Source organism: Xiphophorus maculatus, chromosome 12, assembly GCF_002775205.1.
Source record: "Xiphophorus maculatus strain JP 163 A chromosome 12, X_maculatus-5.0-male, whole genome shotgun sequence".
Lineage (NCBI taxonomy): Eukaryota > Metazoa > Chordata > Actinopteri > Cyprinodontiformes > Poeciliidae > Xiphophorus > Xiphophorus maculatus.
In genome coordinates this window covers 6046653-6071975 of record NC_036454.1, presented here as the reverse complement: position 1 = coordinate 6071975, position 25323 = coordinate 6046653, and the positions used below count along the sequence as shown (strand labels likewise).

General features: G+C 37.8%; 1 protein-coding gene across 4 annotated transcripts in view; it reads left to right on the top strand.

Annotated features, from left to right (window-relative positions):
- The first annotated feature begins 1115 nt into the window (after nt 1-1115).
- LOC102221918 (stromelysin-3-like) overlaps nt 1116-25323 on the top strand; it is a 33883-nt gene continuing 9675 nt past the window's right edge. For all 4 annotated transcript variants that reach the window (XR_002753553.1, XR_002753552.1, XR_002753551.1 and 1 more), the window contains exons 1-3: nt 1116-1415; nt 20217-20443; nt 25013-25156. Coding sequence is in view for 1 of the 4 variants with exons in the window: in XM_014470546.2 (XP_014326032.1) it covers nt 1311-1415; nt 20217-20443; nt 25013-25156 (476 nt within the window). In the remaining 3 variants the exon portion in view is untranslated. The remainder of the gene's footprint in view (nt 1416-20216; nt 20444-25012; nt 25157-25323) is intronic.

Here is a 25323-nt window from a genome sequence, read left to right as displayed (position 1 = left end):
AACTGAATAAACTTACCAAATGAACATGAATAGACTCAATTTGATTACTTGTGATCACTTAATAAAACGTATTTTTTCAGTGAAGGCACAGCAGCCACAGAGTTTCGATTACTTCCTTTGCCAACGAAACTAAAAGATCTGTTTGACTTTCTGGAGTCACCTGTTGCTGCAGGTCTTTTCTTCTGGCATCCGTCTCGCTTCTGCATATTAAACCTGAATTAATTACGCCTCTGCCTGCAGGATGAATAAAACCTCTACTGAAGGAGAGTGCAGGTCTCAGTAGAGCATTATGCTCCACCTAAATATCACTTGAGCTAATCTGCAGAATCTATAAAACATTCACACCTCACAGCCTCACAGATTATTCATGAAATGCAGGAATTTTTGAGTAATTTAAGAGCATTTTTGAATTTCAAAGCAAGGCAATCCTCCCCTGCTGTATGTCAATATATTGCAAACAACAAAAAACACACACAAACACTTAGTGGTTTGTAAAATATTTTGTCTTTCTAATAGACAGTAAAAGGTACAAAAAAATCTAAAATAGTCAAAATCACACTTCAGCTTCATTTTGCTAATTAAAATAACAAAAATTCCACTCACTTTTATTTTATGTAATTTTTAAATATTAAATGATTGATAATTTGATCAGTTACTCAGAACTCAAGTAGACTTTTTACCAAATACATTTTTACTCTTACCTGAGTAAATTCTTGGTCGGTTACTTTTTACTTTTACTTGAGAATATGTTGAAGTACTGCTACTTATCTGTTTTTTGGTACTCTACCGACCTCTGCCTTCCGGCCACATAAAAAGTTAAGGCGGGCCGGATTTGGCCCCCGGGCCTTGAGTTTGACACGTGCTCGAACGCAATGAGAATTTTAAGTTTATAAAACTGGCTGCATTTTTGCGGTTTGCCGGTTGTTTTTCTTGGCGTTTTTGTTCCAGATATTTCCAAGTCACGCTGTGCGTCACAGTTTGGGTTTCATGTGAGGAACTGTTTGGCTAATTGGTATTAAATTACTTTTTCTCTGGATGAAAAGTCCCTCAACTCTTTGCCCTGCAGAACACGGCAGTGAAACGGTTAAGAGTCACATGGTAGCGGGTGGTATTATCAGCCCGGGGCTGCAAAAAAAAAAAGTGTATGGGGAAAAAAAAAACAGGGAACAAAGAAATCAGAGTGTATTTAAGGAGAAGTCGCCCCACATCCTGGAGCCGTGTGACTCTCGGCACTGCACACCGCACACTGCTGCGCCAAAAACACCCGTTGCACCTCCATCCTGCGCGGCTCCGGACGGACGGCGGTGAGGATGCGGACCTCTCTGGTCGTGTGCTTCTGCGTATTTGCGCTGCAGTGTTTCCAGAGCATGCTTGGTGCTCCAGTGCGCGGAGCCGGCAGGTACAAAGCGGCACCGGTGAGTTCCTGTCTGTCTCCACTTCAGCTTCATGCAGGAGATTGTGCTAGTTTAAATAATCTGAGTTTAAAACTCCTGCACGCGTCTTTAACACATATTTGCTGCTGATTTTCTTTATTCAGCTGAATCTCCCTCAAATCCCCCCGGACTCTTAAGAAAACACGCATGCATTCGCATTCATGCGCAACAGGTTGCGGTTGTTAAGAGTTGGATTTTTGCTATTGTTTGAAATATTAGTTGGTAGGTTAGGTATGTGCGCACCTTTAACTCATCAGGACCAATTTCTCTATTGTGATTAAGAAAATTGTTATTTTAGACCCGCACTGCGCTTGACCTGCTATTACATCTTAAAGTTGTTTAAAGCAGAGACTATTATCACCATTTATTTTCTGTCTGCTCAGCACCAACGTAAACACGCAGCCCTGACTCCGAGCATCTCCATGGGTTTGCTCACAGGCAGAATGTGTATGGAAGCCCAGAACTGCCAAAAGTTAAAAATAAATAGAGTCTTAGCAAAGTAATTAATGCAAAAACCCTGCAAATAAATAAATTAAAAAAAATATGAGTATTAGTCATGGTTAATGTTTCATCAATTTATATTTTTACTTCTGTTTACTTGTTTTTATTTTTTAGATTTTTTTTTTCAATTTCCAATAACATTTTTTGTTATCTTCTCTTAATGACATATAAGGCTGGTTGTCATTTTCACACCCTTCTCCATAAATGTTTTATTGTAATGAATTTTTGTATATAAAAGTATCCCCACGTACTATTATTCCAATTATTTAATTATTTTAAAATTTTATCTGATATTTTATTTGTTTATTGTCATAAAACTTTTAGACACATTTATTTCTGTGTTTCTAATTTATTTTAGCCCTAAAATTAATAAATTATACATTTTTTGAATGTTTTTATTTATTTCCACATTCTTAACGCTCACAAATTTATAGTGTCTCCTTTGGTCTCTCTCCTATTTTTTCTTTAAATATATTTGTATATTTCTGTTTCTCTTTTTCCTTCTACTTTCTCTTATTTCTTATCTCTTGTGCTAAGGTAAACCAGAAACAACCCTTGCATTGTTGAAGCCTTGGTGTTAAGGAGGATCTTTTTTTTGTTGTTTTTATTTAATTTTGGCACTTTTGGACTTCTATAGATGACAGCAGAGTTGTGGTTTTGCAGGCAGGACTGATCTTTTGGGGGGGGGGGATGAGTTGAAAAAAAGACATCCAAGTTGCTGAGCTCCACTGCAGCCATGGCAGGAAGCTGTAATAACAGCCCTTTCAGGCATTTTGTCAACAACACCATAAAAGAGAAGAGGTCCAACATTAGCAGCAGTCCTGATGGCGACAGTACTTGGACTGTCAGATTAACTCATTTCTATCTTTAATCAGCTCCTAAATCACATGCTGTTGTGATTATTGCATTCTGTCATTACAGAAGTCGCCTTTGTTTTGTTTACCTCTCATCTCCCATCAAATTACAACTTCTCTGAGTAAATATTTAAGCTTTGTTTACAGCGAGCGGATTGTTTGGTATGCCAGCCTCCTTCGCAGGAATGTCCTGTTTACAGGTAAACCGACAAAAACAGTTAATCAGAAAATCATGCCGTTTGGATAAAAGTGTTACTGAGAATAGTTGCCAAGTTGCAGAGAAACATTTATCTAATGTAGGTCGCCTTGTTGCTCTGAAAGCATTAGCAAATTACGCTCAGCAGGGGGTGTGGTCCGGACAAAAGCTGCAAAGATCCTGACAGGGAAAACCGTAAATTCCTCCAGGAACATCTGTCAGCCGGGGCAGAACAAGATGATCAGAGGTGAGAGATGAACGGGGACAGAGCAGCGAGGTTTTGTTTGGTGCTTTCACTAGATTTATACTCAGGCGAGGACAAGCCGCGGCGGGTCAAACACAATCTGCTGCTTCATGTTTATGGGCCGTCAAGCTCACACAGTGGAGATGCAAAGAGCTGCGTCTGAGTTCGGTGTTTGTTGTTCTGATGCCACAGCTGGAGGGGAGCGATCTGATGTGGCTCTCCGCCCAGGGTCGCACCTCAGTGGGAGAAGAATGGGCGTCTAAAGAAAAAAGGTCCAGCTGATAGTTTCACTTAATAAATAAAAAATACCTTATTAATCCCAAAGGGAAATTACATGTAACTCATATTATTCAAGGTTCTTGTAGATGCTGATGGCAGGAAGGACTCCGATAGCAATCTGCCAGATCAGGATGTAAACAACTGCTGACAATTATAATCCTGAATGAAGTTTGCATCAGCAGTTTAAGTCAATGCTCCACCATAAGCTGTCGCTTTTAGCTGTGCTTTCTTCCTACTAGCTTCCTCCATGTTGTTATGATCTTGTGATGATGCTGTCGGCTCACATTCCTGAACAAACTTTAAAATCAATCCACAAACCAATCTTTCGATTATCACTAATGTAAACAATGCGCTGCTGTGTGACGTCAACGCTCTTCTTCTGCACGTTTGGGGATGTAAAACACTAACACAGAAGACTACGGTGGCCCAGAATATGAACTGCAAAAAACAAACATTACATTTCAGAAAGAAAATCAGAAATGAGCATCAGGACCTGCTGTGTGAACGTAGCCAAGGCGTAGGTACCTTGATTTCTGGTTACTTATTACTCAGTTGGTACTGATTACTTGATTTTAAAATCAGTAACAAAATTAGATTACAAGTTGCTGTATTAGTTACATAAATCATTTGCCAACAACGGCTCCCTGAGGCACCTCAGCATTGATAATAGTGGGAATCTTTTTTATTATGGCATAAAATGAGGACGAGTCCGCTGTGTTTCAGGGCAGCAATTCCTCTAATGTCTGTCCAACTTCTTCAACTCTCCCCCACTTACTGCACAGGTGTCAAACTCAAGGCTCGGGGGCCAAATCTGGCCCACCATACCTATTTATGTGGCCCTCGAGACTCCAAATTACATCAACCACAGAAATTTACGCAAAATGAACAGATCCCTGTTTTTTTTAGGTTTTCGTGCATAATTGTGAATTTGTTGCAAATTTTCCGCAAAAATGACCACAAAAATATTGGGTGACTGCTAACTCCTACCTGCAGGTGGCAGTACTTTCTGCTTTTACATCACCGCGGCTTTAGTTGCAATGCAAAAACGTAAAATCTTACAAAGTGTCTTTGCTCTAGTTTCTAGTGCAAATATCTTAGTACACTTGAAATAAGCCAAAAACTAACAAATAACTTTTTTGCAAGACATAAGAGATTGTTTTAAGTCAACAATTTCTAAATTCAGATGGAAAGGTTTTAGTTATAAGTGAAATAATCTGCCATTGGAACTAGTACTTGTCTTACTTCTATTGTGTTTAGATAATTGCACTAAAAACTAGACCAAAAATATTTGTTTTTGTGTTTTCTGCAGTGTGATGTTAAGTAATAGTCCCTGGTGGAAAGTAACAAAAAGTTACATTTAACGTTTTGCAGATGAGCAAATATTGGAAACATGTTCATCCATCCATCTGTGAAATGACAAAGAAAACATTTCATCATTCATCAAAAGCAGGACACATTCTTCCTCCATCGCTCTGTGGTCCAGTTCAGCTCATTGTTGGAGCTTTTGGCAGTGGACCCGGGTCAGTGCAGACACTCAGAGCCACTATGAGCCACAAACTGTGGTCACCTTAGTATCAGAGCCAAAATTAACATTTTCAGCATTTTGAAAACCGTTCTGGATTCGCTCCAAACCATTTTCTCTGCTTCTGATTCGTAAACTTTTGAGATGTAAAGTTCACTTCCCGCCCAACACATCCAGCTCACCAACAGGTGCCATAATGAAGAGATAATCTGTGTAATTCACCTCCCTTGTTAGTGATCATAATCCCATTTTCAATCTGTATATTTTTACATTAGAAAGCAGTTATAACAGTTATAATCATTTTAGAAGACATGATTATTTTTGGTTCAGTTGAACATAGAGTTTACTGGTAAACACAAAGAGATGTTTGCACATTTTTATTGTACTGCGAGATGGAAAAAACACACGGTTTTGTTCAACACAAGTGCCATGGAAACTCTGAGCTGTCCAGGATGTCATGAGAGACGGACATTCATTTCCGCATGTGAAAGAAAACGTCTGTTTTCTTTAGATTGTGTCATAATTTTCAGCCAGGATTGACACGAACAAACTCTGATGGAAAGAGCAACAACATGTTTAGCTCACGAAGCAGTAATTCAATGATTCAAAATTCACACTGTGAACATTTTTGTACTTCCGTTTGGGTCTCTAAAAACCAAAACAACCATTTGGTTTTTGGCAATAAGTTCATGTTTTTTGGTATCTGGAAAGTAAGTCGTTACAAAACAGCAGGCACTGCCCGTCACCTAGCAACCCCAGCATAACCCAGCCGTTGCCTAGCAACCCCAGCAGAGTTCTAGCACATTTGGTCAGCTAGTTTTACCTCTGTATGTTCTGCATAATGGCTGCTGGAAAAGACAAGTGCTTTGTTATTGACTTACTATACAGAACTTCCAGTGTTCGTGTTAGTTGTGCAGGAGGCTCCACTTCTGCTTTTCAAAGATATGTAGCTGTGTAATTATACATTTGTTTGCAGCCATTTTCACATGCGTGTGTAAACACTGAGTGAGTTGACCAGAAGAACAATTTCCTGTATACAAACTACTGAAATAATCTTCCTCGGACGGACGGACGATGATTTCTCATTATTAGGCCACATTAAGAATAAATAAGATATAAAAGCTGGTAGTTTATTGCCAGGATGCTTTATTGCCCCATTTATAAATATTAACTCTTCTTCTGCACTTTGGTATTTGCCGTTTCTGCAGTTTTATCCCATCTTAAGTCCAGCCGTGGAGGAACTTTCAAATCCTTGAATCTGAACATTATGTTGCACCTGTGACAACTTTGTTTAGTCTTGTCACTTTTACCCAGAAAGGCCTAATCTGCTGGTTGTGTCTTTAACGTTTGAGTGCACAGGCCCGGACAGGCCTGGGAGTCTGCGGCATTCAGGGCAGTGGGATTCTGTTTTCTCTGCCGCAGAGGGGCTGGCTGTAACAGCGAGCTGTTTGGATTCTCCTTCTGTCAATAAAGCCCGATTCCCGTGGTTTCCCCTGCGCTCTTTGTCCCGTCGCGTTGATGTCTCTGCGCGGAGTGATTGGTGGAACCACCGTGAGAGTAGAGGTGACGTCGGAGCCGCCGAGTGGATCTAGGTCACAGCTGCCCCGGATTGTGAGTGGCGAATGAAAAATCAACGTGTGGGTGCCGATCACTGCCAGAGGTCCATTCTGGAGCCAACGGGTTCGGGAGTCTCTGCAGCCTGAATGAAATCATTCACACATTTACTGATCTGGAGAATAGATGTCTGGTTTTCAGTATATTTTACCCTAAATCCAGATTTTAAATAAGAAATAGAAGGAAATATACAAATTCAATGACTTTAAAATTTTCTTTGTAGTTTTAAGGTCTTTTCTTATTGCAGCACTATGCAGTCATTCCTTAAGCTTTCTTTCCAAGCAAACAGAATTTGATGTAGTTTTAAAGGTGACCTAGTATGCTTCCTTGGTTAGAATAGGTCAAAACATTTTCATTACATCTTATTGCACAAAACATTTTCATATAATGAGATTTTGAGTCAATTCTGCTTATTTTGAGCTGTTTGAGGACTTTTGTCACTTTAAATCCGTATAGGTTGCTGCTGGCCACGTCCCTCAACTCAACGTTTGTAAAAATGACTGAAAACAGATGTGCAATTATACAGCTGTATGTATTTGAAAAGCAGAAGTTGAGCCTCCTGCACAACCAACAAAGAATCTGGATGGTAAGTCAACAAAAAACACTTGTCTTTTCCAGCAGCCATTATACTGTACAGCGGTTAAACCAGCTGACCAAATGTGCTGGAGCTCAGCCTGGGTTGCTAGGTTACGGTGCAGCGCAACCCAGCTGATTGTGACTGAACATCCAGGGGGTTTTGAAATGTTTTGTTTTTCAGACACCAAAAATCATTAACTTATTGTCAAATCACAGCTGGGTGGTTTTTTTAAGCACTTGGTCTGTTTTTAGGAGCAGTTGAGACCCAAATGGAAGCATGAAAATGCACAAAATGTGAAGTTTGCATAGTAGGTCCCCTTTAAACAATCGTTTTCTGAAAGATTTTCTTTAGTCTTTGGCTTCTTTTTCTCTCAGTTTCTGAGGAATGTCTTTAGTTTACTAAAGGGATAGTCCAAATATTTCAAAATGAGGCTCTATTGAGAGGTTAAGACAAGTAAATATCTTTATTTAGATGTCATAAATAAAGAGTAAGAGTTTACTGCTCTTACTTTTACTCAATTGGAACTGGATGCAACACAGATGCAAAAGAAAAGCATCAAATCTAACCGACTGATTCAAACAGGACAAAGAAGTAATTCTCAGTTGTGGGATGGAGGTTTGATTTGTGCATGGAGGAGGTTTATGGCCGACATTTTCATGTACACATGGCTTATAAATCTGGAGAACACAATCCTTGTGTGCATTTCTGGCTCTGTGCCGACAGTTTAGTGCATCTGGTTCTTTTGATGCTTCTCAGGCTCGTAGCACTGAACTCTCACTTCATGCGCTTTGATTCGATTTCCTCCGTTTAAACTCGGCCGTGAGGACTGATATCGGTCGTTATCCTTGGCAGAAAGGTTTGCTCTCTCTCTCACTGAGCAGCGCCTGCGTATGTCAGTGTCACATCTTTTGAAACTTTTCCACAGTTTGTTACATAACAAACACACATTTTAAAGTATTTTAAAAAGTGATAGACCAGCACGATTTGGGAAGTGATTGTATTTTGGAAGGAAAGTGATGATTTAAAGTTATTTCAGGTAAAAATCTGAAAAGTGTGGCATGCATTTGCCCCCATAATTGACTACAAGCCCATGGTATATTTCTACCAGCTTTGCTTTACAACATTGAGCTTTTTTTTTACCCACTTCTCTGACTCAGATTGAATGGAAACCAAGGAGTCTGGACTTTGACTGGGCCATTCTAGTCACACTATGATCAAGTCAAACTCATTTGTTTGGCACATTTCAGCAACAATGCAGTTAGTTCAAAGTGCTTTACACCATAAAAACATCATGCAGTTACCAATTATGAGTAAACATTACATTTTGTCTTATCAAAATCATCTATCAAATCCTCATCAAAAATGTTGATAAATGATTAATGGGAGTATTTAAAGAACCTCAGCTGTCTGAATTTATCAGGTAGAATCATGAAGACACTGTTGCAGTAAACAATGCCACTAAAAATAAACATAGGAATGAGTTTCTCTAGATCTTACTGGGTCATTAGTCCTTTAATAAATGTTCTTCAGGTGATAGAAGACTGACTTTGTAACCGTCTTTATGTGACTCTGAAGGTTCTGGTCTGAGTTGATCACTACTCCCAGATTTCATGCCAGACAGTGTGTTTAATGATGTTTCTGAATCTCTAATCCTCTCGAATTATAAATGCTGTCTCTTTTAATAAATAATTTTTTTCAAACTTGCTGGTAATATACTGTTGTGGATTTGCCCCAATTTTCAGATTTTTATTTGGAAATAGTAAAACCATTCATCAACTTTCCCAGAAATCACAATAAGAGCCATTAAAGGTACAACAGTTGTGATGGTTGAAGTTTTATTTTTAGATTTGTTGTTTTTCAAGAACTAAGCTCTTGCTAAATGTTCTCGCATTTAAAAGCCGCAGGTGCTGCAAGCCTGCAGGTTGCCGTTTATATCTGGCATTGCACCTGAGTTTTATCCCCCTATAAAAGTAACTGCCATCCTCACCTGAACTTTGACCTTTTGTTTCATGTTTTCCACTTTCATTTGTTCTGCTGCCAAGCTTAAATAGCAGCCCAATAACAAAAAGGTGTAATTAAAGGCCCGGCTGCGTGATTTTAAGGGTAACCCGCGCTTCCCTGAGGCTTTGCTCACATTAATGAGTGAAATCATCACAAAGTCATCCTGCAGGGAGACAAACAGAAGATTTCAGAGGCTTTCCAGGAACAATAAGAACAGATGTTTCTGATTTTCATAATACATCTAAAGATAACGAGGTATTTGTTGATTAGGAACTCTTGCAGCACCCTTTCATATCTAAACCCTCTTGTACAGTAAGCAGATTCTTTTGTCTCTGGTCTTTAAAGTAGAGCACACCCTAAAGAAATGAAACCTTATCTGTCTGCGGATGTAAACACTCACTGAGTCGCTTCCTATCGTTTGGTTCCGCTGGTATCGGGTCGAGATGTTTAGATGATACTGAAAAGACAGAACTCCCGGCTCTTTTTGTTTTCCTGTGACAAACAGATATAATAACAAACACGGCCTCAGGTTATGCCAGCAATCTCAGCGCTGTGTGAATTATTTTGCCCCTTTTTAATTTCCTTTGCGGCGCCTCTAATTTCCTTCAACCTTTTCCTCTCTACATCTGCTGCACTCACAGATTTCCTACTGAAGTTATCCAAAACACATGTCGTGCGAATGTGTTGCTTTCTAGTGCCAGGGCTGGTAACGAATTCCTGCAACTGTCAGAACAAACTCTGGAGTTATTTTTTGCTAATATAACTAAAAATGAGAGATGTTAATTGAAATATTTACGCATTTGTTTCACTTATCCATCAGCCAACAGCAATTAGACTTTCAAAAGTAATAAATCTGACAAAAAGTATGAAAAACCAAAAGTTGCTGACCTCTGCAAGAACATTTATCTTGCAGATTTTAATTTGTTTTTATCATGTCTGCCTTGTAGGAGCCACAGATATTACTGCTCATGGCGGCAGGAAGACAGGAAAGAAGAGGGGGAGTCATTAAAAATCATAAATCAAATACATTTATTTCAAGAAAATGAGAAAATAACTCAGAATGAACAGAGTTGAAGGGTTTACTTGGAATCCTTTCTCTCCCCCAGGCTGATTGTTGTGTGCATTTCCATTCCAGTGCAGAAACAAAATGCTACTAAAGGAAAATTAATCCAGCATTGATGCGTCTCCTTAAAGCTTCAGTCTAACATGAGGGGAACTAAAAAAAAGATAAAAAAGACTTTGCTGTGTTGTTCTTTGTACTTCAGTAATTTTATTATGAAGCATCTGTACTCCTACTTTTTAAATTTCTGGATTCTCTGAGTAATTTCACTTAATGAAGAACAAATATAATATATAAATTGCCAGAGACACAAATTACATTTTAGGTAAAGTTTCATTTTGAAAGAAATTGATTTGATAAAATTTCACTTTTTTCCTATTTTGTCATTTTATAATTGTGGTAGTTTTATAGTAATTATGTTAATTTTGGTCTTTAAACGACTACAATTTCCAGATAATTATATATTTTGGTCCGTCTGATGATGTAATTTTAAATATTAAATGATGTTTGGATCTATGGAAAAGGATCAGATTTTAATCTCTGAATTCTAAGTTCACTTAGCAATGTCAGAAACCTGAGAAAAGTCAGAATTCTGAGATTAAAGTAAAAATTCTGAGAAAAAAGTCAGAATTTTGATAAATTCTGAGAATTCTGAAAAAGTCAGAATTCTGATATTGAAGTAAGAATTCCGACGTTTTTCAGAATTCTCAGAATTTCTCAGGATTCTTTTTTAAATTTCACGATTAGTCAGAATATGTTTTTTTGTTTGTATGTTTTTTAAATGGACCTAATTGTCTTCCGTATTTGATCAGTGAACTTTTTGTTCCTTAAAATACCAAAACTTCCATTTAATTTTATATTCTGGTCCATCTGATGATGTAATTTTTAAATATTAAATGATTGATAATTTGATCAGTTAAAGTCTTAGACTTTTTACCAAATACTTTTTACCCTTGTGTAATTTCTTGGACGGCTACTTTTTACTCTTACTTGAGTGTAACTTTTGGGTACTCTACCAACCTCTGCTGAATTTATTTATTATGTAACTTGAGAAAATGTTGCCCAGCTGCATTTTGAGTGTGTTTTAAATACAGTACAGCTGGTTACTGATGCCTACTGCTAGAGAGGAAAAGTGTGCTAACAGTTTGCAGCGGTGTGATTCTGGTTAAAAGTGGACCCCATTGGGTTTCCCCCCTCTCAGAGGGCGGTGTTGGTTTACCCCCCCGTGGAGCGGCGGCGGGGGGTGATTGACTGGAGACGCTCTGCAGATGCGCCCACCATGCACCAACATGTTTCAGTGTGCAGTCTGAATACCGCTGTCAGATCCTCTAAAGCACTGTGCAGATCCTGTCATCACTGTAACCAGAAACTCAATGTGTTCATACTTGTAATCTCGCCCCTCCCCCACCTGCTTCTTCAATCACCAATGCAACCATCGCACAAGTCTTGTTGAATCGGTGTTTTGTCTCTGACGTTTTGCCCTCTCAGCAGAAAGTGATGAGTAACTGTGTGATGAGAGTGTGTGTTTTTAATAGACTCCTTACAGGAGTGTTGTTATCTGTGAGAGGAAGGTCTTAAAAACTTGTGTCATCTGCTGAGTCGTCTTTTGTGGTTTCTTTTTCATCTCAGCTTTGTGCATAAATCTGTCAAAAGCTGGATAATTAAAAGCAGCAAGGAGAAACAAAACAGAAAATAAAATGGTTTTTTTGCATTAATTTATAAAGTAATGAGCTGCGTTTCCATTGACCACATAATTATGCAAATTGGACTTACGAAAATTTATTTCCTTATGTGCCAATTTTGAAAAAACTTACATTTTCGATAAATGTAAGTTTGCACTGGATTGAGGTGGTTTTTCTACAACAGTGAATTAGGACCATTGCAGATAAACTTTCGCCAAAAAATTTAGATATTGTTGAAGACGTTTTACTTTTGGAACTCAGAAAATGTCCTTGTGTTTTTCTAATAAATCTAGTAAAGCAATTAATCTCAAAATTTCTGAGATTTTTACTAGCAAAGTTTTGACTTTTCAAATTCAGAAATGTTCTTACTTTTAGAAAAAATTTGAGATTAATCTCAAAAGTTTTCAGGTTTTTGGCAGAAATCTTCTTTTTCTCTTGTACAACAATGGCAGTAATAAGCCGTCGTATTTTGGGGCTTTATCAAAATCTGTGTATTTCATAAAACTACAGTGGAAAAAACTTTTTTCGCATCACTCATGTCATGTGATCAACAACCGGATGTTTCTACTGCCAGAAACAACAAAGAAGACGACAAGAAGTATTTGGATGACGATGGCGCGGCTTGTTTTTTAATAATTTGTCATGCAAACAAACTTATTTTATTTAGCATAATTATGTGTTTCCAACATTAGCAGAATATCAACAAAGTTTTGCACACATTTGCAATGGAAATATAACTAAATGCCCACCGGCGAGTGGCGTACACAGTTTATCTGTCAATTTATTTAAATTTTACTTATCTAACTATAAAGTCATCTGTAAGCACTGCAGAAAAATCCATTAATTTTTAAAACCTGAGAGATCAAACACACGAAGATAAAAAAAATGTCTGAAGTATAACAGGTTTGGTTGTGCAGTTTATGGTGTCGAGACAGATTTTGTTCACCAACATTCAGACTGGAAATCTCACAAAACCTCTAAAAGCCAAACATCAGTTCACAGTAAACAAACATGGCTGACTGGGAAGAAGAGGAAATCTGTGGAATATTTAATGTAGAAAAAGCGACACAAAGACACAAAACTGGAGTAGCGTCAGAGTTTAGAGTTTGAAGGATTTCTCTTTTGTCTTTCGTTCCACTGACAGATTATTTAACTTAGAACAAAATATTTTTCCCATGTTATCAACGAAAATTCCTCAAATAAAACTACAACTTTTTCATCAATATTAAGGAATTATTGACTCTGAAAAGCTACTTGCACGTCCGTTTTGTCTTATTTCAAATGTACTTGGTCTAGTTGGTATTTTCACTAAAAACTAGGCCAAAAATACCTGGTAAGATTTTGTGTTTTTGCAGTGCAGTTATGTTCATTTGATGTTCAGAAACATGTAAGTGAGAAAAACTTAATCTTTAATGATTAAGTTGCTTTATTTGCTAAAAGTACCAAATGTTCAAGTACCATAACATTTCTCTAAGTCGAGCACATGGAGAACATTTTGGATCCGGATAATCCTCTTGTTTTGGGCTTTAACCTTGAACTTTGATGCTAGACCGGTCGGGATTGAGCGTCGTTTATTTCTCTGGTGTTTTGGGGGTCAGACAGGTCAACCGATCCATTTGACACCCAGTCGGGGGGGTTCAGCTCGTTAGCCACGTTTTTTCCATCCCTCTCTTTGAAACGCCGCCGCCTCCCCCACGGCGCACCCAACCGTTAGAATTAGCCAGAGGTTTACGAGCATGAAAGCCGACACCGCAGCCACCCCGGCGCACTGATTGGGATCAGGCGACGTCAGGCAGGAACACGGGCCTTCAGGATGGAGGTCGCCCCGCGACCCGGTGACTCAAAGTTCAAACCTCCTTCCCTCAGAAACTTTTCAGGAAAAAACTGTTAGTATCACTTGAAACATTGGACCAAAACTAACATATTGATTTGTTTTTAATATTGAATTCAATGAAATAATTACACAATGGGAAACAAGTTGATTTTACTGTGATATTGATGAAGGTACAGCGGCGCCAATGTAGATATAAAAAAACGAAGAGCAATTTAGCGTCATTTAGAGTTGCTTTGAACAATAACAAAAGTAAGATTTTTGTGGTTGATGATTTTAATGATGATATTTTCAAAATGTCTGTTACTGGTTTTCACAGATGTTGACCTCATGATGTGTTTTTTTTAATGTGAAATGTGCTATAAAAATAAACTCAATAGATTTATTGATTAAATTCTGCCAAAAAACAAAAAGCCAAAAATTTTCTACTTTTCAAACTTGGAAATTTCCACTTTTCTTTCTAGAAAATTTCTCAGATTAATTGCAAAATTTCTGATTTTTAACGGAGATATTTGACTTTTCAAACTTGAAAATTTAGAGTTTTTTAAATTAATTTCCGAGTTTTTTGGCACACGTTTTCAAATTTTCAAACTCTGAAAATTCCAATTTTTTGAGAAAATTTCTGAGTTTAATCTCAAAAATTCTAGATACCTTCTAGTTTTCAAACTCAGAAATTTCCATGTTTTCCTTCTAGAAAATTAGAGAGATTGATCTCAAATTTTCAGAGTTTTTTGCAGGAAATTTTCAACTTTTCAAACTTGACAATTCACATGTTTTTTTTTTTGTTGTTGTTTCTTTTTTTGTTTTTTGTTGTGTTTTTTTCTTAGATCAATTTCAAAATTTCAAAGTTTTATTCTACATTTTCATAAATTTTCATGATTTAATTCCAGAAAATTTTAGATTAATCGGAAAAAAATAAAACATTTTTCTTGCAAATTTTTAACTTTTCAAAAAGGAATGCAAAATAATAATTTACTGTTGTACCATCACAAACGTAAACATGTGGCGTTTGCTTAACTCTCCTGAGACTTTAATTGGAACCATGCAGTTGGGTGTAAAGTAAAAGATGAATATGTGGAAATGCATCGTAAAGCAAATGTTGAATTTTCTAAATCATGTTTTTCTGGGGTAATTGTGTCTAATTTTTATGCAGTTGTTAAATCTTGGAAGTATTTCATATTAAAATGAGTAAAACACAGAACAAATGATGATGTTTCAGCTTTTCCTCTCATTTCAGCACTATGTACTGTATGTTGACTCACTTTAGATAAAGTTGAAACTGTTGGATTATGTGTACCGTCCTAGTGAAGCTGGATCAACAGCTTCACTAACCAAACTCCATGCTGTTTTTCATCCTGCAGGCCTTTAGATTGAAGGCTTTCAGAGCTGCTTCACACCATGATAAGGCTTTCTGTTGTTCTTCTGAATGCATGTTATCAGAACCTGTTCCGGGAAGCCAGATAGCACTTCATATCACACTGGTCTTTCACATTTCTTCCAGCTCAAAAACAAACCAGAAGCAGCTTTTCGGGGGGTGCGTAGAAACCTTTTCTGTTTAGAAGCTGCAACTCATTTTGTTTCGCTCATAGCAACTCCAACAAGCCTTTTAGAGCGAGCCGCACGGACGGGAACATAAACATCCCCTCCGACATGAATAAGTGCTTTGTGCAGCGGAATAAGCAGCTGAAATCTGCTTTAACCAAAGTGAAACAAAGGAGCTGGAGAAAGGTGGGGGTTGGTTGAGGTGTGTGTTGTTGTTTTTTCTGGGATTTGGAGCCATCAGTGACTCCGTTTCTGCAATCTGGAGCACATTCCATGAATCCCGCTGAGTTTTGTTCCCCATAACCTACATCAGCAACATGGTGGAGCAGCTCATCTACACTGCAAAACACAGGATATTAACAGGTATTTTTGGTCCAATTTCTAATGCAAATACCTCAGTGCACTTGAAATAAGACCAAACTAACCTACAGGTAACTTTTCAGCAAGAAATAGGAGCTTGTTTTAAGTTAATAATTCATCAGTATTGATGAATAAGAATTGGTTCCATTTGCAAATTATTTCACTTATAGGAAAAATGTCCTGTTAGAAATGTAACAATCTGCCAGTGAAACGAGGAAGGAATTATTTACTTAAATGGGATTTATTATGCAATTTTCACATTTTTAAAATATTTTTGTACTGCCATTTTTTAACTTACTGCCAGTGTTTGGCATTAAGTTGAGTTAAGTTGGCAGTTAATGTTTTTTGATTGCCAGAAAATGAGCTGTTGTGTCACAAATCAGCAAGCACTGCCCGTTACCTAGCAACCCAAACTCTGCTCCAGCATGTTTGATCATCTGGTTTTACCGCTGTACAATGGCTGCTGGAACATACAAGTCTTTTGTTGTTCACTTGGCATCCAGAAACCATTTGCTCCATTCTTTGTTGGTTGTGCAGGAGGCTCCACTTCTGCTTTTCAAAGATGTGCGACTGTATAATTGCGCATCTGTTTGCAGGTACTTTAATGTGCGTATGTAAACCTTGAGTTGAGGGGCGTGACCATAAGCAGCTGATTTGGATTTAAATAAAACAGCTCATTCTGAACTAACCAGACTAAAATGTCTTTATATAAAAATGATTTTGTGCAAAAAAGCATTTAAAACAAGCTCCTGCTGACAAGTTACTTGCACTTTAGTTCTGTCTTATTTAAATGTACTAAGATATTTGCTATAGAAATTGAACAAAAAATACTTGGTAAGATTTTGTGTTTTTGCAGTGTATGAGGGTTTCTATACATACTGTATGGATTTAGCCTGAATGTAGGTGGAATAATGGAGATATTTACATTTCTTCCTCAGTCTGTCTAACAGAGATCAAAGGTCAGCAGAGTGAAACATCTTTTCTAAATAACGTCTCCTCTTACAGAGCGAAGCTGTCATGCTCTGTGGATTCCTGCTAGAGGTTTTCATTTTGTCTCAGGTAATCTCAAACATGTGCGTGTCTCCGCTGCACCGTGTTAGAGCAAAGTTTCGCTTGTTCTGCTTTAATTTAGCCTCCCTGTTATGGTCTCTCTTATTAGACTCACCTGGTCTCTGTTTGCTGATCGAGCCTCATGTTGTTTTTATTCTGCCTGCAGTGCAGAAACACAAAATCTTACCAAGGAGTTTTGGTCCAGATTCTTCTGCAAATATAATTGTACAGTTGAAATAAGATGAAACTAACTTCTTCTAAGATATGGGAGCTTGTTTAAAGTCAACAATTTCTTAAGATTGCTGAAAAGAACTGGCATATTATCTCACTTCTTACAAAAGCAGAAAGAGGACTATACCGCAGGGCATTCTGGGTAAATACAACCAAAACAAACTTGTGTCTACGTCTTAAAAATAAATAAAGTTTAACATCTTCTCACATCAGTCTGTACTTCAGGATTTTTTAATTGCTTTTGTGATTTTTGCAATCAAAATCGCAAATTTTGTGCCGTTAATTTAGTAATATTTTCAAGGAAATTTGCAACCTTTGTACACATGAATGATGGTAAATGTGATTCTTGCTAGACGCCATATCGGTCGTCTGTGATGGATATGGCGATCTATAGTTTGAAATCAAGAAAATCTGAGACAACAGTGTTGTAAAGTAGGAAGTACTGCCACCTGCAGGTGGGAGTTAGCCTCACGTAAACCCAAAGTTTATTACCTCTTTTGCAGAAAATTTGCAATAAACTCACAATTATGTATTAACTCAACAAAAACAGAGATCTGTTTAGCCGTTATCATAAAAAACGGGAGGGACTGATTGATATAATTTGTCGTCTGGAGTCTAGAAGACCACCAAAAAAAGCTGTGGGGGCCAGATTTAGCCCCCGGGCCTTTAGTTTGACATACATGCACTGCAGGGAGAAATGGCTTTCGGTTTTTTAGAAATCCTCCAACTGCTAAAATCTGACGTTAGTCCATTTTTGTTCACATTTTGTGAAGAAGGAAGCTGTTTCCTTCGGAAGTTTTTATGTCGCTTCCTTTAGTGGTTCTTGGTGCAGCGCCCCCAGAGGCAAGGATTTTTCAATCGGTTTGGTTTGTTTGACAGTGCCGTGTGAAATCGAACTGCAGCAGCTGAAAATTTAACAAACGCTGTAATTCTGGTTGCCAATCAAACCGAGTCTGCCGAACTATCTGGTGGGCAGGCACCAGATAATTCACGTAGAATCAAAACCAGTCAGATGAGACGAGTCCGGTCTTCTGGGTTTCTTCTTTGATGGATTTCCAAACATGTCCCTGTGGGAGGAGACAATTCCTGTCCTGGGAACCTGGTGGGATCGGTCAGACTGCCGCTGAGGTAGAGAGGGAGCCTGGGTTTCCTTCCTGAACCTGTTACCCCCGTGACATCATATCACACAGGCAGAAAACAAAGACTGAATGGACGCTATCGCGCACATTTAGATGACCACTTTGGAGCACAGCAGAGGCCTCAAAGTCTGCAACAAAATCCTGATATACTAAATCTCAAGATGTTTTATCCATCCTTTATTGCTAAAAGGTGAAATCCTGCAGCCTGGTAGAGTAGCCATAAATGTACTGAAGTAAGAGTAGCACTACTGAAACATGTTTTTACTCAAGTAAAAGTAAAAAGATATTTGGTAAAATGTCATTTTTAAAAGGTACCTCCTCAGACAGACAAAAATATAAAATTAAGTGGAAATATTTGGTATTTTAAGGAACAAAATTATGATAATTTATATAAGTTCCTCAGGTAAATGTAACTGGTTACTGCCTAACTCTGCAGCCAGGTACTGAGAAACTTAAGCCTTTAAGTATTTTTCTTGAAGTTGAAGTCATGCATGTTGCAGCATGTCAGAAATTTGTCAATCTGCAGAAAAAACACGATGAGAACAAAAGCTGGAGTCAGATCGTTGTTTGAACGAAAGCTTATGTAAGAGAGCTGCAGACTGAGAGGATCCACTGACGGAGGTAATTAGTTTCATCTCAACACAATAAAACGATAGCGTCTTTTCCCACAGGTAGTTCGGAGCGGCAGCGGAAAGGGAAATGCACGTAATTTTGCGATAGGAAAAGAACACCCTGCAGTTTTCTGCACATCGTGGGTTTTTTCCTGAGGTTATGGAGCGAGGTGCCGATGAGATAGGTCAGATCTGTAATTAGTTTAGTGTGGAAATGAGGGGAGTCATTTCCTCTGAGTCAGGACGAGGGGTAATGGGTCACTCAGGGACCCTCAGTGGGGCCAAGCTACGTGGCTCAGTGACCCGGCCGTGAGGTCAGGCTGCCATTATGTAGGTCAGATATGGATGAGCTGTAATGTCTTCGCTCATTTTCATCTCCTCCTGACATTTTCTGCTTTTTTTCTGTAGGAGATGAACTCTGTGAACTCACGGCGCTCGTTTGGCTGCATATGTCAAAAATATTGATGAATTAAAGAAAATATAGATACAGCCGGTGCATTAAATGATAGGAATAAATTCAATGACTAAATTCTCTTTCAGTACTTCAAGTATTTTTAAAAGCAAATAACAATATTAATGAGGTACTTTTACTTGTACTAGAGTATATGTTTGTTTAGCTGTACTTTTACTTACTGTTTGACAGAGTTGGGTAGTAACTACTATAGTTACATTTACTCAATTGCATTTACTTAGTAACCTTTTTTGAAATAAATGGACCATTAGGAGTATTTTTACTACGCTGTACTTTTTACTTTTACTTGAGTAAAATTTCTGGATTTTCTACCTGCTGAATGAAGAACAAACATGTTTTTACCAGAAATTCACCAGACTCAGACACACACCTGCAGTTTTTGTTGAAAGTTTTATAGGTTTATTATTGAAAGAAACTGATTTAGAAAATTTTTATATTTGCCGGATCTTGGGCGTGCCGTGGTGGCGTAGCGGTTAGCGCGACCCATATTTGGAGGCCTTCAGTCCTCGACGTGGCCGTCGCGGGTTCGACTCCCGGACCCGACGATATTTGCCGCATGTCTTCCCCCCTCTCCTCCCCCATTTCCTGTCAGCCTACTATCACATAAGGGACACTAGAGCCCACAAAAATACCCCCTGGAGGGGTAAAAAAAAAATTAAATATTTGCTGGATCTTGTTATTTTTTGTTTTTGTTTTATTACTTATATAAATTCTTATCATTTTCATCCTTAAAATACAAAAATATCCACTTAACATTATCTTTGGTCCATCTGATAAGGTAAATTTTAAATATTGAATGATTGATAGTTTGATCAGTTACTCAGTACTTGACTTTTTGACTAGTAGTTTCTTGGACTGATACTTTTTACTTTTACTTCAGTAATAATACGTTAAAGTAGAGCTACTCTTACTTGAGTGAAATTTTTGGGTTCCCTGCCCGCCTCTGTTCTTTCTTCCTCACTGTGTGCGACACGTGGAGCCATGAACTAACCGGACTGAACCTCTTGGTCGTTCCAGGCCTCTGAGAAGTCCCCGGACCTGAAGAAGAGGGGGAAGGCTCCCCACCTTCAGGGTTCGGTGAAGGAGGTGAGTCCGTCCACCAACGCTTCCAACACATGGAACCGGCCGCGCTGTGGCGTACCGGACTTCCCCAACCAGAAGGAGCTGCAGTACCAAGGTCGACACCGCCAGAGACGCTTCGTTCTGCATGGAGGACGTTTCGACAAGAAGGATCTCACCTACAAGTATGGAAATAAGATTGTTTTATGATTATTAAACAGTCGGGGGGGTTTTAACAAATCCACACACAGTAGGGATAAAATATGAACCACATCTAGCAGGAGCAGATCTTAGCTGCTGTTTTCTGTCAGACTTTATCCGTCTGACATTATTGTGCTTCTGCTCAGATCTCTAAATGGGGACCTTTCATGCAAAATTCAGATTTTTCAGTTTCTGCTGCTTCTAAAAACAATCGAAGCACTTAAAAAAACACTCTGCTGTTTTTTGGTAATAAGTTAATGTTTTTTGGTGTCTGGAAAATGAGCCATTTTAAAAACCTTCTGAATGTAACATCTCAAATCAGCAGGCGCTGTCCATTACCTAGCAACCCCAGTGAAGCCCAGTTCGTTACCCAGCAACCCAACCTGAGTTCCAGCACATTTAGTTAGCTGGTTTTAACACTGTATGCGCTGTATAATGGCTGCTGACAAAGACAAAAGTGTTTTGTTGTTGACAAATCATTCAGAAACCATTTTCTGCATTCTTGTCGCTTGGCCAGGAGGCTTAACTTCTGCTCTGACTGTGTTGTTCTTTCACCAAATGGCATTTTTTGAGTCTATATAGTCCTGTTAACAATTGAGTATCAATTCAATAATTAATTATTAATTACAATTCAGTAATCGATTAATCATTATTAATGTGATTAATCATTTCAGCTCTAGATGGTTTCCCTGCAGCAAAGGATAAGCAGCAACATTTTTCCTTGCGTTACAGAGAACATGTGCAGTTTCAAAACAACTGTTGCTCTGACTTGTGTAATCTGAGTGAAACCTGCAGCCTGCAGAGCATGCAGCAGCTCTGATGTCTGCATGTTTCCAGCTGCACTCAGCAGATGTTTCCCTGATGAAAAAAAAAAATCCCAATTTGGGTCGTTCTCTGAGGACCAAACAGCAGATAGACAGAGCCAAACGGGAGCTGCTGCAGATCAAAAACACAGAGCGACCGACTCCAGGAACGCCATGAAAGATGAGAAAGCAGATAGAGCAATCTGAAAATGAAGTCATGGACTTATGATTTCCACAAAGAGGTGCTGCTTTTCTTTCATCTGCAGCCGCGGCTCCATCGAGAGCCGGTCGGCGTCTGCCGGCTGCTGCCTCTCTGTCTGCGTCTCCCGGGGTCCCTTTCATTGTACTCGTTCTTTAGCATAACAGCACATTAAAGCACGGCGAAAGAAAGCAGCACGGGGGAGGCAGAACCGGCCGCAGACTAATTAGATTCCCCTGGATCGGGTCGATATAAGCGACACCTGAGTGATGTGGTTAACTGTAGCCATGGCAACGGCCCACCAGGTCAAACTGCACCCCACCTACTGCAGGCGTCTTACACCGAAGCCATGCTTTTTACCGCCCGTGTTTAGTTTTATTTAGAATCGGCCACTAATTTGAGCTTTTGGAAGAAGTTCCTGCGTAAAGCATGAAGTGGAGGATGGATGTTTTTGTTTTGACTGCTTTAAAACCAGCAGTAAAGGGGATCTCCTCTGGACTGAGAGGAGATCACAGGCTGCTGCACAATCTTAAAGTATGGAGCTTTATGGAGCCCTGACCCTGAAACACAACCTCAACTCAAAATTAAGGCCCGACTGCATAAAAAAGTCATGATAAACAGAAAATAACACAATGACTGACACTTTTTAACACATACAATTTCCAGAAAAATATTCTCTAAAACGAAACACAAGGGAGTAGGAAAAAGCAACAACTAATCCTCAATTAATTTAGTAATCGATTTATCGTTAATTGAAGTATATAGACTCTAAAAATGGCGATTTGCTGAAAAACAACACACTCAGAACAGCAATTAACCCAAAACTGTCAAAAAATATCTACACATTTTGCATCTCAGAAGGGAAACCTTCTTTGTTTATAAAAATGTTTTACCCAGAACTCCTCAAGTGACAGTTTCACCTTTCCCAAGTTTGTAAAAATAAAGTCCTACAAGCAACTTTTCCTGTTATTAATTGAAGAAATACAGATTAGTAAATGGTATTTCTTTAACTGCAGATTAATCCTTTCCTGAAAAACTATCACGCTTAAATCTGAGGTTTATATCATCTAAAAAACAATAAAAACTCAAAATAAATGTGACAACCACTGTTTCTTGTTTGTGTTTTGTTTTTTTGCTTTTCTTTTGCTTGGAAACCATAGAAAAATTCATCTGATTTGTGTTTTTGCGCCATCCAAAGTTGAAAATGTACCCAGATGATCCTGAATGTTGCAGCTCCGTGACTCAGAGTCACATTCCAGATCTGCAGGTGTTTGAGTGACAGACAGGAAAGTCCTGCTGTGAAGACAGATGGATGCTTTGCATATAAACAGAAACACTTTGAATTGATCCACATTAACCTGAACTTTATTCAGAAAATCTGGGCTTTTATTCTGAAGGTTTTACTGACACTGATAAACTCTTCTCAGCTGAAAAGCAAAAGTTTTTAATTTTTTTTGTCTCCTTTTTCCTCTTCCCTGTGAATCCAAGCTCAGTTTCCGTCTAAAATCGTCTCTCAAGTCGTCATTTTTACCAGAAATAGTGAGAAGATTGAAAAGAGAAATCTGCAAGAGGAAAAGAAAATACTTTTCCAACATAAGCTGCAAAAAAGTGAACATTCAATAAATAAATTAGAAAATTATTGAGAATCCCAATTATATTAGTACCAAAGTATTAAGGCTACACTAAGAAAATAAAATTTATAAAATGAGATCAATAAAGTCATAATAATATAAAAATAAAGTCACAATTTCTATGAGAATAAAGTTGAAATAGAATACGAGAATGAAGTAAACAAAAATACGGCCATAATGTTGCAGTATTACAACTTAATTAGCATATTAAGATTTTATTCTTGAAATATTTTCACTTTGTTATTAAATTATTAGAACCATTTTTGTATTATTTTGACTTTATTCTTGTACAAATGTATTCTCGTTATTTTATTTTTAGACCTTAATACTCAAACGCTGAAATATAATGTTTAAAATTAAAATACTACATCAGACCCATAAGAAAATATTTTTAAAAATATAAATATGGTCTTATAGTATGTTTTTCCACTTTTTGATACAAATGTAAATAAAAACACTAAATTATGTTTTTGTGGGGGTTTTTCAAACCTGATTCTATTTTTATCTTTTTTTATTGTGTTTTGGTTTCATTTCTTGTCAGAATTAAACTACTTCAATGGGAAAAAAATCATTTAAATCTGAATTTGAAAGGGTATGAATAATTTTGAGCCTCTAAGTATTACAAATTAACACCGTTTGTCTTGTTTGTTTACCTTTTTTTGTTTCCACGCAACAGAAAAATGACAGATTGACGTCCTGAAGCAAAATTACATGCTGGAACCACTTCGTGCAATCGGTCAACTGTGCCAGCTTTTATTTCACTGCTGCAGAAAAGCTGCAATTACTGCGAGCAGAACAAGTTTGAACTTCTCCAACATTAATCCAGGAGCTTCAAAAAGGGCGAGATGTTCCTTTAATTTCCTGCTCTGCAGCTCACAGGTTTAAAAACAAAGACTAATTTAAACTTTTCTCAGTAAGTCTCATTTAGTGCAGAAGTCTTTGATTTTGTTTTTGTGTTTTCAAAATGAATAGTTGTCAAGTTTTATTACTCTGATTTAGAAAAATAAACATAAAATTACAGTATTCAGCCACCTTTATTATTTTCAGGGTTTGTATCGGTGCTTGAAATCCTTGAATTTCTATTAAGTGTCTTCAAGGTTTGGAAAGTGCTTAATATTTAAACTAAACAGTTTTGTAACAAAGTGTAATATAATGTTTGATTAATATTTGATTAAAAGCCTAAAAATTTAATTTACAGTTGAAACTTAATATAAAGACACATTTTATCCCACTGTCAGTGAAATTATTTTATACACACTAATTGGGGAATAAATTAGTGTGTATAATTTATACACACTATATAACTAAAAAAATAATAATAAATAAATAAAAGAAGTTAAAACAGACTGTGTTCTTGTTGTTTTAGGTCAATGACAATTACCAAAATTACTTATATTTGGTGAATGCCATAAAACTTTAATTTTTCAGGGATTTTTTGTACAAAAATGACTAAAATTAATGTGTTAATGTTTTTGAAATTGGGGGAAAATGTTGTTAAATTAGCATCAGCTGCTCTGAAATGATAGACATTTCAGAACATACAATTTTGTTATATTTTAGTAATTTTGTTGCTGCTGTAGAATGTAGAATATTACCACAAGACATTATCAATGACAATAATGAATGATATCATGTAATAGCAAATTGAAAGTGTCTTTTTTTGTTCTTTATTTGTGTCGTTTTTACCTCCAAAGTGCTGGAAAAGTTTTAAAACTTACCTTGAAAATGCTTGAAAAGTGCTTGAATTTTACTGCTTGTGTCGGTCCAGATGGGAGTTTTGTCCAGTTCTCCCTCTGCGTGGCTTTTAGCAGTCAGAGCGCTACGCCATCTTGAGATATGGAGGCCGGCGGTCCCTCATCGCCGCCACCTCCGCCTCACTTCCTGTGTTTGTATGTTGACTCCTGCGCTGGTTTCCTGCAGGATCGAACGCTTCCCCTGGCAGATGGACGAGGAGAAGGTGCGGCGTGTGATCCGGGAGGCGGTGAAGATCTGGAGCGATGTCACACCTCTGACTTTCACCGAGGTCCGCAGAGGGATTGCCGACATCCGGATCGACTTTTCCAGGTGAAAACCCAAATAAGAACCGTCTATTCTGAGCTTTTATGCTTTATTTTGTACAAATGAATCCACCAATCAATCAATTTGTTTTTGTGTTTAATTTCTACAACTATTCTTGACTAGAGGCAGATTTTTATTTGTTAATCCTCCAAAAATAAGTAATAAATCCTGAA